Source organism: Blastomyces gilchristii (genome assembly GCF_000003855.2).
Source record: "Blastomyces gilchristii SLH14081 genomic scaffold supercont1.1, whole genome shotgun sequence".
NCBI classification, from domain to species: domain Eukaryota; kingdom Fungi; phylum Ascomycota; class Eurotiomycetes; order Onygenales; family Ajellomycetaceae; genus Blastomyces; species Blastomyces gilchristii.
In genome coordinates this window covers 2,977,197-2,995,786 of record NW_003101682.1, presented here as the reverse complement: position 1 = coordinate 2,995,786, position 18,590 = coordinate 2,977,197, and the positions used below count along the sequence as shown (strand labels likewise).

At 41.9% G+C, this 18,590-nt stretch overlaps 3 protein-coding genes and 1 pseudogene across 4 annotated transcripts; 3 read left to right on the top strand and 1 right to left on the bottom strand.

The window, feature by feature from the left end:
- Positions 1-1,407: 1,407 nt before the first annotated feature.
- Positions 1,408-2,899, bottom strand: BDBG_00416 (CK1/CK1/CK1-D protein kinase; the record flags this gene model as incomplete). Its single annotated transcript, XM_031719877.1, has 4 exons — positions 1,408-1,510; positions 1,608-2,625; positions 2,686-2,758; positions 2,888-2,899. The coding sequence occupies 4 exons, from the start codon at positions 2,897-2,899 to the stop codon at positions 1,408-1,410; spliced, it is 1,206 nt and encodes a 401-aa protein (XP_031575787.1).
- Positions 2,900-3,451: 552 nt separating this feature from the next.
- BDBG_00415 (uncharacterized protein) lies at positions 3,452-4,742 on the top strand (the record flags this gene model as incomplete). Its single annotated transcript, XM_031719876.1, has 3 exons — positions 3,452-3,623; positions 3,899-4,010; positions 4,634-4,742. The coding sequence occupies 3 exons, from the start codon at positions 3,452-3,454 to the stop codon at positions 4,740-4,742; spliced, it is 393 nt and encodes a 130-aa protein (XP_031575786.1).
- A 3,301-nt stretch (positions 4,743-8,043) lies between these two features.
- Positions 8,044-10,843, top strand: BDBG_00414 (glycosyl hydrolase family 47 protein). Its single transcript, XM_002629122.2, has one exon. The coding sequence runs from the start codon at positions 8,432-8,434 to the stop codon at positions 10,217-10,219; it is 1,788 nt and encodes a 595-aa protein (XP_002629168.1). The 5' UTR covers positions 8,044-8,431; the 3' UTR covers positions 10,220-10,843.
- Positions 10,844-14,615: 3,772 nt separating this feature from the next.
- BDBG_16103 lies at positions 14,616-14,704 on the top strand (annotated as a pseudogene). The gene has a single exon. The product of its transcript is annotated as a tRNA-OTHER (tRNA).
- Positions 14,705-18,590: the final 3,886 nt, after the last annotated feature.

The window sequence follows — 18,590 nt, the reverse complement described above, 5'->3', positions numbered from 1 at the left end:
CCGTGCTGGTGTGGAAACGGGGGAAACCCTTTTTACACTTCTCCCAATACGCTCAGAACCCCTGATGCCGCTGATACCAGCCACTTTATAGCTACAGGCCCCCATCGCAATCAAAGACTACGTAGGTATAGACACCAGGACGGCTTGACGACGATACATATTTAGGAAAAACGCAGACTTGGCATTATTTGTATACAAATAATGTGGTTGAAGAGGGGAGAAACATATAAAATAGATAAATAAAACTCTGGAACGAAAAAGGGGGCAAGTAAAGAAACAATGAGGGAAACGGAAAATCATCATCTTCTGGCCTTCATAAACATCCCCACGAGCGGGTGTATCCCAACACTATTTACTATCCGATGCAGCACAATCTCCAGCGCCGCTCTGCCTCCTCGTCATTTTCTAGGCCACGCATCTCCTCAAAAAAATTGCAGACATGCGCGAAAGAGCAAAAACAATGCAAACAATAAATCGGAAATGTGCAAACAAAGCATAAAGAACGTGTTTGACGAAATACCACCCCGGAAGCGACCCTAGCCATAAGTCCGTCGCCATGTACCCGAACAGAAGAGGTATCGGCGCGGGATTGCTCCACGCTGCGTCGAACGTAGAAGAAAACAATAATCTCGCCCCACCAATATGATCATGATCTATCTGATAATGGGGAGGCAGTAAATCATTATTCATTCCTTCTGACGTACCCTCTTCGACGTCGTAAAAGATTTGACTCGTCCCCTTTATTTCCGTCAAACGTAAAAATGCATCGAGATACGGGAAAAAGGACAGAAAAAATGAAAACTGATGACGCGGGAAAGTGGGGCTGAACAAAGAGTGATTAATGGGAAATAAAAAAAAAAAGGGGGGGGGGGGGGGAACTTGGGCAATATTTCCGGAAACCTAGGGTACCAAAACTTGATAAAGCCATATAGTGGTAATTGGCGGGGATATCCGTTTAGAGAGTCTGCACCACTTCCCTGACTGAGAGGTTGAACAAAATTTTCAGAAATGTCTTCATCGAAAAGCGCAACCGAAGGTGTCAAGGGACGGGGACAAAATATGTTCTGAAGCCTGCATCAGTTATTCCATGATAAATAGGTCGTATATCTCGACAAGGTTAAGATTCGTCGGTGCAGGATCAATCGTAAGAAAGTTGGCTGCGATGGGGCGAAGGGCGGGAGGGCGACGATATCCACGGACTGAAAAGAACCGATGTCGAGAAAATGACTGAGCGAATGGCTAAACACACACCATAAGAAATGGAGGGATTTCAGAACAGCGAAAAAATACTCAGGGTTTAGTGGGTGTATATGCTAGACGCTTGCACACTACTACACCACCAAAAAAGCTGAGATTTCGAAATGAGATATGCGATAAGGACGAAGGAATCACCGCTCGCAAAATAAATCAGTACCAATTAGCACCAGTACCATCATCCCGCTTCGAACGGTGGTAAGCAGCACTGGTGTAGCCAGCACCCGCATTAACACCCTTAGAAGCAGAACGTAGCCTAACGCCGAAGACTATGAGATTAGTCAGATTCTTGAATCAAAATCCCATGGCCAGCATTAGTTCCTCGGAACGGTAGATTGTTGACAGATACTCACATCCTATCACTTCCCCCAACGGCGCGATTTGTATCGGGAGTATCGACCGTTCCACTTGGGATGCGATCAACCACCTTGCGACGGGGAGCAGCAAGGGCTGATGGCTTGACCTGAGGATTGACAGGATTGCCAGGATGGCGGCGTGGCTTATCCTCATCCTCAGCATTTTGGTTACCAGTAGCCTGAGCAATTGCCTGGGCGTTCTTCTGATATTTGTAAACGGTCCAGTCAAAGACATAGTCGTATTGGAATGATTCTCGGACAAACAGATCGCGGAAGATCTTTCTGAGATAGGAATAATCCGGTTTGTCATCGAAGCGTAGAGACCGGGTGTAGTTCAAATAGACCGAGAACTCATTGGGGAAACCACGGCAGAGAACTTCGGTGGGCGTAGTCATCTTTTTCTCCATGATGCGGTCATACTTCTGTTTCTTGGTGGCAGCCTTCAGTCCTTGCCAGGGAAGAGATCCGCGGCAGAAATAGAGCATAACATAGCCAAGGGACTCCATGTCATCGCGACGGGACTGCTCCACTCCCAGGTGAGTATTGATACTGGCATATCGGGCAGTTCCAGTCAGGTTCTTGTTTTCACGGTATGGAATGTGGAAATGCGTTTTTGGGTCACGATATTTCTTAGCAAGACCGAAATCGATCACATTGACCTGATTGCCACGTTTCCCAATCCCCATCAGGAAGTTGTCTGGTTTGATATCACGGTGAATAAAGGACTTTGCGTGGATATATTCGATACGAGAGATGAGCTGGTCGGCCAATAGAAGAACTGTCTTTAGGGAGAATTTGCGGTTGCAAAAATTGAATAGATCCTCCAAGCTGGGGCCGAGCAAATCGATGACCATGGCATTGTAGTCACATTCGGTACCATACCAGCGAACGAAGGGGATGCCGACGCCACCTGCCAGAGATTTGTAGACACGAGCCTCATATTCAAGCTGTGGGTGCTTAGCCTTTACGCTCTCGAGCTTGATGGCGATCTCTTCTCCAGAGATGATATTGGTGCCTACATATCGACCATTAGATAACATGTTTCGAATACCGGTTAAGGGGGCTCAGTACGAACCAAGATAAATATCACCAAAGCTGCCGCTGCCGATTTTACGGCCAATGCGGTACTTGTTACCGACCCGGAGGTCCTATCCAAGAGGTTATTAGTATACATGATGAGATGTCGATGTGGGGTCACGTCCGGGATGCATGTGGTTCGGTTCAAAGGAGGGGGTCGAGACCCCTGAACGCCTCGAACGAATAGGTATTCCGCTTACCATTGTAGTCATGGTGACACGAATGAAAGAAGCGTAACGATGATTTCAAGATAGATGAGAGTTGAAGGGTTTTATCGGGCAAGATCTTTCAAAAGGTTGTCGTAGTTACCAAACTGTCAGCGCGTATGTCAGGAGGTATAAGGCCGATTTTGCAAGAGGTTGAAACGGGCAATCAGGAAGATTGGCCAAGGGAGGATCGAGAATGGAGCTAGCCGTGAAGGCAAGTTAGTTTTAACAGGAAATGGATTGTGTGTGAATGATTTCTCCTGATTCAGCGATGAATGAAGCCAAAGATGGCAAGGTTGGGGTCCTCTCCAGGTGTGCAGCGCTTAGAGCAAGCAGCAGCCAAGGGAGCAGGAAGTATTGATTCTGGAGAAGCGTAACCAAACCAGGGGAGAGGGGAAGGAATGGTCTGACTCACAACACAGAGATTTTTGGAGATTTGGAGGTTGTTTTAATGGATGAGGAAGAGGGTTGGACCTTACAGATGAAGAGGGGAAGTAGCGGTTACTTGAAGGATTTAAGTAGGAGGATGTGTGCTAGAGAGTTGGCTGAGAGCACGACATGAAAAGGGAAGTAAGTCCCTGGAGAGAAGAAGATCTCCCAAGACAGGCAGAAAACTCCTTCACGGCTTTGGACGTGAGGGTGACGAGGAGGAGATTGACGATGGAGGAGGTTGAGATGGAGAAGGTTTTGATGTCGGTGAGGGACAGGATGAGTTGGCGTGAGGTTGGAGGTTTGAGGTTTGTGGTCGGGGTCGGGTCAGGTCACTGGGCTGGGCCTCTTTCGGCCTAGCGTTGTATCCGCCCATGACACCGCTGTTACATACATACATACATACATACATTACACCCATACATACATTACACCTATACGTACTGTACATTACATCATTTAGTATAGAGGAAGCTTATCTCCGCTAACCTGGTAGGTAACATATCACGCGCGTAGCTGCCCAAATCTCGCTGCTGTGACAATACGCCCAGCCTTGCCAGTCTCGCGAACCAACAGGAAGTCAGCCACCAGCGCTTGGCAGTGTGGCACTGTGGGCAGCGTGGGACCAAAATGAGGCAACCGCCAGTCTTGACACAAGGCGCGGATTCTCCCCGTACGGTAATATCACGTATGAATCTTACAGCCTAGCCGCTCACAAAAAATTGTCTCTCACCCATTCATTCCTCTGCATGCGGCGTGCTTACGGAGTTGACTCTAGACTTATTATTATTAATAATTATTATTTATGCAAGTCGGCCCTTTAATGGGAAAGCCAGGAAGAGCAGTCATTTTTCCTTGGCCCGATGTGGGAAGAAGCAGGATTGGGGAGTCAAAAATGGTGAAATAGATCCATCCAACCATCCATCCATCCAGCATGCATCAATGTGTGAGGAGGTTAAAAAACTGCAGCTTCTCAATAGCATCTCCAACCAGGCTTAGAACAAGCCATCCTGCCCTGCCGGGACTATACGGAGTACGTACCAGTAACAGGAAATATCAAATATCCCCAAAAAATATAAAACCTACCTACCATTCAGGTCGAAGCTGGTTTGAAACATCCAATTCCCTGGCATGAAAAAAGGCTTGCAGGCAATGGCAATGCCTACCTATCCCATACTATACTGTCGCAGAATCCACAAGCAGTAGCCACTTGAATCCCTCGTTGCTCTCAATCGTAGCCATAAATAATAATATTATTAATAACGACGAAACAAGGCTGCCCTTTTTGCAAAAGCGATTCTGACTTTGCAGGCCTGCTCTGGTCGGTCGGTCGGTTACTGGTCAATCCGTCGATGCCCAACAGCTCGCTTGGGCCAGGGCTGCAGCCGGCCGTGGCCGCGACGCCCAAATGGCAAAATGACAAGTTCCCCCCCCCCGGTCACCATCATGAAGGGTTATTTGGCAAATCGCTTGCGGCTTCCAGATCACACGTGGGCTACGATTGGGCGGCTGAGAGTGTGTTGTTGTGTGTTGGTTATAAATAGAAACATTGCGAACCATACGGAGTAGTTACTCCGTACAGCGCGTACAGGCTGCAACGGCGACGGCGGCAACATCGAATTGAATTTTTTTTTTTCTTTTTTCTTTTCCTTTTCTCATCCCAACCCCCACTCTCGAAGCATGAATCGCCTCTTGTCGCCTCTTATTTTTTATTATTATTTTATGATACGAGAATATCCTCTTAGCCGAGTTTGCAGATTGATTCGGCGAAAACTTCCGTCGTCTGGTCGGACTTATTCCTCTGTATTCATGCCAGAAACGAGGCTGGCAGTGCTCAATTACGCAGTAGTTGACCTGACGGAATACCCCGCTCATACAAGAGCGGGACGAGGATCCCTAAAAGGACATCCGCGATTCCTCGGTGCCTCGTTATTGACCAATTGACTTTCATACTAACTTAATAAAACGCTGGCTAGACGGATGGGTTGTTCTAGAAGGGCGTCTAATGGAAAAAAAGATCTATCTAGGTTGTTGAGACTAACTATTGCTTGAAGCTATCCGCAACAACCATGAATATAATGATGCTAATCATAATGACGCTTGAGTATCCTTTCTGTCGTGAGCTCCGTTGAACATCCAGACAAACCTCACTTCCCATAAATTTCCTCAGTTTTCCGCATGAAACGCGATAATACGCCCTGTGGCAATCCCATATATCCAGGATACAGGTTTGCCTTGTATATGGTGTCGGATGTGTGGTAGTAGCAACCACCTACCAAAATCTTTGGTATGTACGTATGTACATGTACATGTACATACATGTACATACATACGAGAGAGGCAACTAACGGCTGTTTTTCATTCATGGGAGCAGCTGATTGTTCTTCCCTTCTCATCCGTTCTCCTCGCTTTCGAGTTACTCCCGGACTTGCTCTAGGGCGTGCCAATGTGTCACCTTCCATGTATACCTTACCCTTAGGTACCCCCTGGGTGTTCCAGGATAGTCAAACACAAATTTCGATGCTTCAGTTCCCAGGCCTTAAAGAGAAATCCTGGCAGTTTCCGAGAACCAAAGGCTTGAGAGATCTGATATCACGTGCGGAGCAGCCCTTCCTCACTCTCAAGAATATTTCATTCAAACCGTCGATCCATCATCTGATTAGAGACGGCTTATCAGACAACCCGAATCAATCATAATACTCGTCCTGGTGACGTAATTTCTCTATGGGGGTTTAGCAGTTAGAACACACAACATTAGCGATCGCATCTGGTACTGCACCCTGCCCTGCATCAGATGCAAGTCCTTGATCATCACACTTGTTCACGCCTCAAAGCCCCGAGGGCATCATGGTGAAAGCCATCATTCCCCATCATCAGCATGTCAATCCACATTGACTCATAGGGCGTCGGATCGGATATGAAACGATTTTTTTCTCCGTGCTCCCGTAACGCCTGCTAACCCGGGCGAGATACCAGAAGCCGCGTGTATGGATGAGATGTACACATAACGTCTTGCCCGCGGCTGTGGTGTGAGGAGCTGCTGGAAATCCATCGCAAATACTGCCCCTTCCCTCCTCGTTCACATCTCAGATATCGATGTATTCCCCTTCAATTGAGCCAGGATGATTTCTCACGACCAACGGGACTGCATGCATGGTTAGCCTCGGCAGGGATAGAAGGGGGGATTTCGATTGTCGGCGTGATATCCAACGCGGGTAAAATACCCTTCTGGATATGAATGACTTTCTGGACACTCAGTTGTCCTGACGCTATCTATCTATCTACCATTTGACCTACCTTGTTGTAGACTATAGCTTGGATTAGACAAGCCAACACCGCTGCGCTCATTTCCACTGTCCCCTTCACACCAGCTTCAATGAGATGGGTAAAATATTGTGCTCACAATGACAATGCTACTTCAGCGAGTTTGCCATGTTGTTTCTAGACTGCTGCCCACTCATCACTTGTACGGAATACTGAGCAAACAACTGATGAGCGCTGAGAGCGTGATGGCTAACCTGTGCCGGTCACAAGAGCAGTCCATTTAATCCTCCAATTGTAGCCATTGACTTACTCCATAAAGGGATGGTTGAAGGGGAGAAGATCATATGAGGTTCGGGGGTGGGTATACAAGACTATGTACAGAAAAAAGTGCTTATGGGTGAGTGATGAAGCGGGCAGGGGAAGTATTAGAACCCGATGTTGTTAGATGCATGAGGTGGCCGTTTATTTTTTATTTCAACTTAAAAAATAGAAACTTGATAAACGGCAATGCAAACTTGATATGCCAAGGGAAATCATAATGATGCTCAAACATCTATCTTCTCTGTCACCTATATGTATATATTGTGGTCAGAAACTACTGCTTAAGATGAACCTCGCAGCAGTCCCAGATCATCTGACCTTATCCAGCTTGATGATGATGATGTTTAAGATTCTGGATTTGACTGCCTGTTAGCAGCAGTGTTAAGCCTCACACTCAAGTTATATAGTTGGGCAAGGGGATCTCCTTGACCCATCTTCGGGTTCTTCTCTACGTCGTGGTGGTTTCAGCAAGGCTTAAAAGCCACATTATCCGTACAACACTCTAAATGGCCTCTACAAGCCCACTGATAATGTTGTTTACCTACACTTTCGTTCCGAACACGTATCTTCCACACAATGCTAGGCTAAGTTACAACTGCAATAACCATCCACACAGTAAGCAATTACCAGGTAAGTCCATCATCTCTCAGTCAGAATGCCGCCTGTGCATATCTCTAATACAGCTGTGTTGAACCCAGCCACACATACGAAGAGTAGGTAGGTAGGGAGGAAAAAGACTATCTGCAGCTAAAATAAACATCACTCTGACACCCTCCCAGGAGAAAACCACTGAGAAGCCAGTAGGCGCCATCATGGCTGGATCAACGCATGGTTAGTTAGGTTATGGTCAGTTAAAATCACACGAGAGAACAGTAGTATCTCTACACGCAGAGGATTCTTTCCACAGCCGCGGGTTAACTACCTTACCTACCTTATCCCCCTACTGTGTATATAGGAGTATAAAACCCAGCAATCTGCGATGTATCAAAAACTTTGACCTGCCAAGGGTTGGGTGGAGAAACTCTACTCCGTATGCTGTAGTAACTAAAATACATCGCCAGGTTAGCCCTTTCAGGGGTTTCAAGTACGGCACCAACGAGAGCGCCTTTTTTTATTTAACTTGTGAACGATCCCAATTTTTTTTTTTTTTTTTTTCTTTGAACAAGCCATTATTCACTTCCCATCATAGACCGCCGCAAGCATCATGTATGCGAGACGCGTTTGCTAGGCGCTAAGTTAACTAGCTCATTAGCGCTGGAGTCGGCAACGCAAGACGACCTGTTCTAAAAAGAAACGAGGCACATTGCCAAGTTACATGACTGCCATCGTCCTTGTTATTATTATACCCAAGTTTTTCTTCTATTGTTGTTATGTGGTTTTCTTGCAGCAATCCCTCCCTGTCCAAGTAAGGGGAAGAAGGGTCAAGCATTTTCGGCAGGCCGATATGATAAATTACTACAACCGCAACGTTGAATCCTTGCTCCCTTTGTCCTCTCTCTCTCACCCACGACCGCTCATTCAACCATGATATATCAAAGGAGATGGCGGTATAAGGTTATCGCTGCTTGTTTAATTTTGCTCTTTTACCTCTATTATCTCAACGCACCAGAGTCCTCGACGCCATATGTAGATGTAGTAACCGACCCTGTTACTGTTACTAAGGAACCATGGACGCAATTGTGTCATGATCCGTCGCCAACATACAATCCACCTAATCATAACCGATTTAAATGGAGGAAACTCCGTATTAAACACCCCGTCACTTCGTTTATTCAGCTGCCAACTGAAGCTCCATCTCCACTACCGCCAATCCAGCATGTTTTTGAAGCACAGGCGGCTGAACGCATCGCATTGCAAGCCCAGCGCCAAGCCGAAGTGAAAAAGGTATTTCAGCGGGGCTGGAAATCCTATAAACAAATGGCATGGCTCCATGACGAACTCTCGCCAAAATCTGGAGCACCGCAGAACACGTTTGGGGGCTGGGGCGCGACTCTTGTTGACAGTTTGGATACCCTTTGGATCATGGGCCTGAAAGACGAGTTCGAGGAAGCCGTTGCTGCCGCGGCTACTATCGACTTTAGCCCAGAGAAGACGAGTCAGGAGACTATCAATATGTTTGAAACGACTATCAGGTATCTAGGCGGGTTTCTTTCTGCCTTTGATTTAACGGATTGCAAGGATAGAAGGTTACTGGATAAAGCTGTCGAGCTCGGGGACATGATTTATGCGTCTTTCGACACAAAAAATCGAATGCCCGTAACCCGCTGGAGCCCGCAGAAAGCCATGAAGGGGAAAAAGCAACACCCTGCCGACAAAGGTATCATCGCCGAAGTAGCATCGTCGAGCATGGAACTCACACGCCTCTCCCAGCTCACAGGTGACATGCGCTGGTTCGACGCAATCCAGCGTATCACCAATATCCTGGACGAACAACAGAACAAAACAAACCTGCCGGGTCTATGGCCGGTAGGCTGTAGTCCTCTTTCTGCCGATTTCACACGCGACTCGACATTCACTCTGGGGTCCATGGCCGACTCGGCCTATGAATATCTCCCGAAGATGTACGCCTTGCTTGGGGGGACAGATGCCGCAGCGCAATATGCGAGGCTATACAGCCATGCCATGAACACTGCTATGGAGCACCTCTTTTTCAGACCCGTGGTTCCTGATAACGCTGACATTCTGGTCTCTGGCCAGACGCGTGTTCCAAGCGCTTCTTCAACCCCACATCTCGAGCCGGGAGGTCAACACCTTACCTGTTACATCGGTGGCACACTTGCACTCGGAGGCCGTCTCCTCTCCAACAAAACACACATCGAAGTCGGTCGTAAACTCACTGACGGCTGCGTTTGGACTTACCGCAATACTCCCACAGGCCTTATGCCCGAGGAATTCCGCATGCAGGCATGCGATTCATCCTCAAGCTGCGAGTTCGACAAGGAGCGGTGGAAATCCGACCATGGATCCCAACATCCCGGTTTTACGTCCATCAAGGACAGTCATTACAAACTCCGCCCGGAAGCGATTGAGAGTGTTTTCTACCTCTATCGTATCACGGGTGATCCGAAGCTTCAGGACGTGGCGTGGGAGATGTTCCAGGCGATCGAGAAGCATACGCGTACAGACCTGGCGAATGCTGCCTTGAGGGATGTAATGGACCCAGACCGGGGCAGGGAGGATAGCATGGAGAGCTTTTGGTTTGGGGAGACGCTTAAATATTTCTATTTGGTTTTCAGCGATCCGGGCTTAATCAGCCTAGACGATTTTGTATTTAATACAGAGGCGCATCCGTTTCGGATTCCCAAGCCGTGAATTTGGCGGCTTAGCATGTGTTTTCGGATCTGCTGTGTAATTATGTATAGAATGGGTAATCGGATATATTTTGTGTTAGCGAATTAAGATGGGAAGGTGAGAGTCGGCAACGACTGGCCCTCTCGCGCTTCAAATTCGTTTGGACGAAGGATCGGAAGCAGGATTGAGTGTGTGGCATAAGGAGGCAATGGTACTGGGTTGAACCACCCCATTTCATCTTATACGGAGATATCCTGGATATATTCGGCGTGTCCATGATATCCGGGTCGATCTTGTATCTGTGACCTAAAGCCAGTATGAACCAAGCCGTCCATTGAAGCCTTGTCCAAAGCCCACGCCATGCATACCTGATCTTACATTCAAGAAGATGTAACTTACCCAGGAATCATCTCACCATCGTTGAGATATGGTGGTTCTCAAACGAGTCTCTTGCACTACTGCTTTGGCAGTAGATCTTTTGAGCAATGGTCTAAGCTGCAAAATAATGATAAGGAACTTATTGAGTAACGTGAACTATAGTGATGAAGGATAAGGAGCCGTAGTAAAGGTATAAGTTAGATCTGCCAATATCCTTTGGGGTTTGGGAAGAATTAATCTCATGAAGTGCAAAATCATAGAAAGCGGAACTAACACTCTAACGTTGGATTTTAGCAATTGTGATTGATGATGCCGCTTCCTCCCCAGCCTATATATTTAACAAACTTCAACCCAGGGTATGATGACGCCTTGAACTTCCATGGTGCTACCTGGACTAACTATTACATCTACTTCAGGCTGTAAAAAGGAAGAAATATTCATATATTGTAACATACCATGGTGATCTCATTTAACTCACACAAAACAAAGTCTGTTGGACTTTGCTAATATTGGTGATATTGGTAACTAGTTGACTAGTTATTTCTATGGCTTACGAATATTTGAAATTTCCAACGTTGGGCACCTTGAGGCTTTATATATATCACAATATTTCCATGGGCAAATTGCGGTCCAAAGGAGAGACACATCATCCAATGAGGCTATTGCCAGATAGCACAATACATATTCGGGTTATCATCTACTACGGAAGGTTTTTATTTATTTCTCTGAGGTGGTTATTATTTTCTCTGCCGCAAGCTCCATAATTGCCTGAGTGATCCATGAAGGATGAGGTTAGTTTTTGTCTCCGGGTTCACGGTGCTCCAGGCATTGCTTCAACGTTGATTCACGGCCCAGTCAGCAATGCTTTACCAGAAAGCCTTGCGTGATAGTTCTAACCCTATGTTGAGCATGGTTGGAAAGATCCAGAAGGTGAACCCACCGGTTTACCTTCGCTCCATTCCGATTCCTACGGGGATGTGCGCACTAAAAGCCATCTTGACGCATATTCGAGAAAGTTTCTACGTTTGACCAGCAAACCCCACAGACTCCACCTGGGTGTCCTCAAACACGGAGTAACTAGTTCAACTACCCTGGAGATCCGCAGCTGAGATCCGTGCTAAAATCCAGCAAGTGGGATCATACGGCAACATTGTGAACCACGCATGCAAGATGAATCAACCCCTTTGGCGATAAGCGCCCGGTTATTGCTACGTACAGAACGATGGCAATTGCCCTTAAGTCAATTTGCGTCATGTCCCCTGCTACTAGTCAACATGATATGTTATTTCGCAAGGTTTATTGCTAGGCGTTACGGACCCGCGTTGGTGAAGTCACCGTGGAGTGGAGCTCTAGATTCCCCCGCACTGAGCACGTTCTGGGGATTCCCTCAATAGTCTGCATCACCAGGAGGCAGGAGGAAACCCCGGGAAAATCAATCATCGGCGCTTTCGGTTTCGACCCCAACAACAATTATGGTTCTGGGAACTTTTCCATGACCAGTGGGATTGTATGAACTCAGCTGCGGTATGCTTTGCAATCGTATTTTATAGACATTGAGACAGAGAGGGAGCAACTTTCGGGGAGAAAAAACGTCAACACTGGATGTGTGAAGCGCCGAAACTCCATGGATTTGGCCTAATTGGCGGTGCTCCTGGCCAATAATAGAATCCCTTTCGTCCCCAGCAGCCCCCGCATGCTGGCTGCGGTTGAGCTTAATCCCAGCCCAGGCGAAAATCTGTCTAGCTTAGTTATTCTAACCCGACTTTGGACGGCAAACGATTACGGGGAGAGAGCTGCAGAAGAAATGTCATCTCCTGGTTCTCATCCTCATTTCACCGCCCACACGAAAAATCGCGGAACCGACTGCTCTGCTTTTAACTAGTTTCCTGCTGTATCACTGCGCGAGCAACATCTTTCCCTAGCTGCTTGAGGACTACCTACTTCCAACTTAGATGATTATTTCCCCTTCCAAAAGATGGGCTCATACCAGCCCCACCACAAGTTACAAGGTTACAAGGTTACTGTCAGGTCACGTGATCTGGCTTACTAATCCTTCCACCATATAACTTTCCACAAGCTAGCAACCTTTCAATCACACAAGCTTTACACCTTTCACAGGTTATGAGACCTGTTTTGCACAAAATCACTGTCAATTTGAGATTCCTTGTCAATATAATCATTATTTGAACTACTGCTTCATTCAATACATTCTTCAGAAGTTAAAATCATCTTATTCTATCAGTATTGATGTGTTTGAGATCTTGATAATTAATAATACTACTGCTCACTTAAAAAAGAGACTTGCAGAAAACACATTACATTTGCAAAAAAAGCAAGAAAAGAGAATGATATTGATAAGAATTCAATAAATGAATATCAAGATAGTGAATTCAATACAATCTCACTTATATACATATTTGCAATCTTACATTCTTTTCACTGAATCAGTTATAGTTAATGATGATAATTCTTTACACTTACACTCTATCAGTGAACATTCTTCTGAAGCTTTTAAAAGCTTCATTAATAAATTATCTGAAACACTCTCTTAATTTGAAGCTGATTTGAATACAGCTTCTGATATAATCAGGTCAGCTCTTCAATCTACTTAACAGCTTAATAAAGCTAATTCTCTTGATAAGAATAATAAACACTTAAATATCTATTATTCAGGCAAGATAATATCAGATCAACAGATGAAGCATCTCAAGATAATATTTAAAATAAAGAAGAAGAAGTGAAGAGTTCTAGAACTTAAACTATAACTGAAAAAACTTCATTAACAGAGATTCTCTACAGATTAATCACAGAATATTAATAATCATTCTGCTATTATATTAACAGTCTGTACAGTTATATGAAATTCTAATCTCAGTGAAAGATTGAAATTCAATCTTTATAAACTGAATAGCTGTGTTGACAAGACAATCTCTTAATTTAAGAAAGATATTAAGAATACTGTGAGATTAAACAGTCTAACTGATATATTTAATTACATTATATAAAGCATCTTCATGAAATTGAAACTGATTGATACACAGTATTAATATATAATAGAGAAATAACAGACTCAGAACTCTCTATAAAGAGATAATGAATAAGCATTATTCTGAGATATTAGAAACTGATAACTCTACACATTCATCTCAAACTTCTTGAGTGCAGGTGTCAGATCACATTTCTTCAAGTATAATGAAAATCAGATCACTTATACTCTATGAAATACAATTGAATAGAAATACTCTGTTCTTAAAACACAGTTACACTGTGAGACAGTTCTGGAATTCATGTCTTTTAATAATATACAGATCATCAATCTACACACATTCTTTGATAAGTTTCAGTCTGTTATTATAAAATTAAAGATGTTGAATACTTCTCTTTCAGATATGTGAATATTTAATATCTTCTACTCAGTTCTACTCAATAATTGAAGAAATTATATTCAGAAGAAGATAGAGAAGATACAGAATTTCAAATTCACAGCTATAGTATTGAATATTAATCTTCTCATAAAGAAGATCTGTTTATAACTTAATTCTTCAAAAGATAAAAAGAATCTACAGAATACAGATTCTGCAGTCAATATCACTATAATAGATATAATAACTGCTATATCTATCAATTCTAACAATAATATATTGAATTCAGCCTGTGAAAACTGTACTGAATATAATTGTAATAGTACTTAAAAGAGCTTCTGAAATCATCAGAGATCAGAAAATTCATCTATATATTCTAAATATAAGAGATCTCACTTTAGTATCTGTTAATTAGTCAATTCAGACAGTGCTCTGAATAATTGAAGAATAAACAATACTGTAAGAATAAAGAAATTCAAGAAAAAGAAGAAAAAGAACAATAGTGAGAATAGAATCTAACTATTTACTACAGATGAATCAGACATCTATTAGATGACAAATCTCACAGAGATTATCAATGTATCAGTCTGTTTCATGAAATCTCACAAGAATTCTCTTACTATATATCACACTTCCAGCCGCATCAAGACCCTGTTGCGGTTTCACACGGCTTATTAGCCCCGGTGGCCGAATGGTTAATGCGGCCACCTGGTAGCGCCTTGGCGTGGGAAACCAAGGCGTGTGGGTTCGAAACCCGCAGGGGATACATTAAATCCGGAACTCAAGCACCTCAGGTTTCTAATAAATACAGAGGTGTACAAATCACTCCAATGAATCGCTCTATGTTCCTGGGCTGGGAAGTTATTATCGCATGTATCTAATTGTCACTCCTTTGTATTTTCCTATGTTCTTGTTATCTTGGCGTGGTCTTAACACCTGTATTTCCTCTTGTATAACCAACACTTGACCTGTATTTAACATTACGCAAGGACTCATCATAAGCTCCGCTTGCATATGAGTATAATGGAAGAATAATATAAATACACGGCTTATTAATCTCATGCGGATAATTTCATTCTGTCTGAACTGGTTTTCAACTACTCTATAATATCATTCAGATATATCATAGAAAGATCTGATTGATGAATATGAGAATCTCACTTCTATATAAGATCAGCAGATTACTCTTTCTTAGTAATAAGACATTGCTGAGATATTACTTCAGCTATTCTCACTCATGAAATGAGAGAAGAGTATTCACTCATTGTCTATATAGAATAGCTAGATACTGACTTCTTATTAAAGAAGTCAGTGATTTGTTTTTCTTCTACTAAAATATATATAAGAGTTACTATGTATCTTATATAATCTTCTTAGTATACTAAGTATCATATCTGTGATATTCTCATAATAACTCTGTAGTCTATAAGCTCACTATTTAAGTAAGATAGTCAAGCTCACTTATACAGCTTCTTAAATAACTATCTCTATATAATGTCACTGACTAGTCATCACTTCAGTTTTATTATATTACAATTCAAATCACTCAATCTGATTATAAGTTTAAATCAGTCAAGCTCTAATAGACTGATATAGTCTCATACACTCACACTGAGATCAACTCAATCTTACTCTCTGAGAGAAATACTATATTATCTTCTAGAGTGTATATATCTCTACTTTAATAGAAATCTGAGATTTCTGAATCTGCTGTATATTTTAATATAAGCTCTTCAACTGCTCTATTATTACTGCAGCTCTTACATATCTATATCTATTATAAAGATAGAGAGATTAAGATCAGAGATTCTCTGAGATATAAGAGAAATATCTTATCTGAATTTCATAGCTTTATCTGTACTCTTGAACAGAAATTCCATCTTAATCTGAGTCAGTATAATACTTATAAGATATGAGTAATATACACTGTCAATCTTCTTGAAGACATCTCTGTAACTACTTGAGTCATTAAGAAGAGAGAGCTTAAGCATATTAATACTACTATAACTTAAGAAGAATTCAAGAACTTTCTACTGAATTAAATTAAAAATTATCACAACTGTGACTTCACAGCAGCACAGTAGTTCAACTTATTATATTAATAAGATAATGAGAATTCTTTTAATTTCAATACAAGATTTGAAGAATATTGAGAGAAATTAACTGATAATTTGAATCAATTAAAAACACAGCTTTATCTCATGAAGCTGACTTATAAGATACAGATAATAATATCACAATATCAGAGTTCATTAATTAATTATACTGAGCTTGTTAACCTGACTTTCTGAATCTATTTGAATAGTCAATTCTTTAAGAAAAAGATTAATAAGATCTCTTCTAAGTAATTAATAACAGAATCTAAACAGTACTGTGATAGCTTCAGTGTGAAGAAAGTAAAGAAGAATTTCAAGTGTTCTGACTCTTCACTGACTGTGAAAAAATATTAAAAAAGATTTAATAAAGATTTCTATTTTAACTGCAGAGCTAGTGATTACTATATCAGTGATTATAAGAAGCTGAAGAAGAGAAGAAACTGAGAAGATATCTTCTTAAAGTTAACTTCTCTTCTGATAAACATATTCATAGAAGATAAAGAAGAGAAAGAAATGAAGAATTAATAATTCTCATATTTTCAAGTTCATGTTACAATCACAATGTATATCTTAAATAGAGAGATATCAGTGAGATGTCTACTTGACTTCAGAGTAGATATTAACTTTATATTCTATTTCTTTTCTTTAATGAAGAATTGAAAGAAGATAGATCTGTCAGATCTAGACTGGTCACTGAGATCATGAATTTCACGTTTGATCTCATTTGATCTGGTCTCATACATTTCTTGGCGTGAATCCCGCTGGGACTGGTCATCAAAAAAACATGTAAAGTGACTATATATCAGATCTTAAAATGAAATCATGACTTGAAAAAAATGAGAAAGTGATTTCATTTGGTCTCATTTAGTCTCATTCTTAGTATAAAGTTACTATTTTTAGACATTTTAAGGTTTTTTTTAGACTATTTTTAATTTTTTAAAAAGTAACACTTTTTAGTAACGCTTAAATGAGATTTAAAGTCATTTAAAGCAATAAAAATAATTTAAATTGAGAAGTGAAAATCATGGTCTCATTTGGAAAATGTGACAAGAGTAGACAGTAAGTCTCACTGAGACAGTATGAGACTACTATCTAATGTTAAAACCGTGTAATGAGATCAGTCAAATTGGTAATAAGACTATCAAAAAATCTGGTCCTGGTCCCAGACACGGTCACACAGTCAGTCTAGTCAGATCATGTGAAATTTACTGATAATATAAAATATCACTGTTTTAACATAATTTAAGTGAAGTGTGTAATCACAGACTTAGAAGAAATCTCTAAGAAGAGCAGTCTGCTTCTTCATATAGTTAATATTATAGATAAGAATATCATTCTAGATCTTCTATAATTGAGAGAAAACAATTCTCTTATTAACTGAGTTACTCAGATATAACAGTATCATCTTACTAATGAAGAGATAGTGATAGAGAAATCTGAAGAGTTTCATCAGAAGAATCTTGAGAAAAAGATAGAGTCAATATACTGTATAGCAGGTGATTGAAACTTGAGAACAGATAAAGAAGTTATTATTCTCACTGTAAGATTAGCAGCAGTATTTATCATTGAAGATGAATATACATAATATCTCTTTACAGATTATAAGAATGTCTTTTCAGAAAGAGAAGTAGTAAAGTTTTCTGATATCAAGATATAATATAAGATTTATCTTGAAGACAGTGTAACAGTGCTGTACAGATCTCTTTATAACTTATTTATAAAGAAATTGAATGTTCTATGTAAATATCTTAAGAAAGTGTAATTAAAGAACTGAATATATTTATTAAAGAGTTCAGCAGAGACATCTATACTTTTTGTACTTAAAAAGAATAGTAGACTATAGGCCCGGTGACGTAGTGGTTAACTACGCTATCATGAAGCCTCAATTAGCGGCCTTCCCCCCGGGGAATGAATGTCAAGAGGGGGCAGGTTCAAACCCTGTGAGAGCTATCTTAACCACAGCTTCCACTGTTAAGTCATAAAACAGTACCAGGGGCCCCCGGGTGCACTATAGTGAATCATTATCAAGCTTAAGATGTTCATCCTGGGAGTCCTCAGACACTAATTCTCACTGATCTTAGAATTAACAGCCTCTCAGATGCTTCAAGTTAGATCAGTACTAGAGTGATTGAGATCTAGAATGCCTGCAGGATAGTGAATCATTGTCAAGCTTAACTGATCAGGTCTTATCCCCCTCACTCTAGGCACTCACTTCTGAGGAATGAGATTTAAAAACTATCTGATTAGAACACCCTGGGTCTAGCAAGAACCTAGATGAGACAAGGCCTAGGCACTCTTAATAGGTGGTTAGTGCAAGCAAGACTGTGATAACCAATTAATAGGCTGAAATGCTGAGATTAGCAGCTGAAAGATTAGAGACTTAACTAGAATTAAGTAGTTCTGATGTTATTCTTAGTGAGAATCTCACTTATAAGTAAGCTAGTTACAGAAGCTAGCTGAGTGATGACTCTTTAGAGAGAATGATAACCTCTGAAGCAGGCCTGAGAGAATAGAGGCAGTGATCAGTTATATAGAGTGTTAAAATATGTATATAGC

Coding starts and splice junctions, on each gene's coding strand:
- BDBG_00414 (XM_002629122.2), top strand. CDS start 8,432: ATGATATATCAAAGGAGATGGCGGTATAAGGTTATCGCTGCTTGTTTA.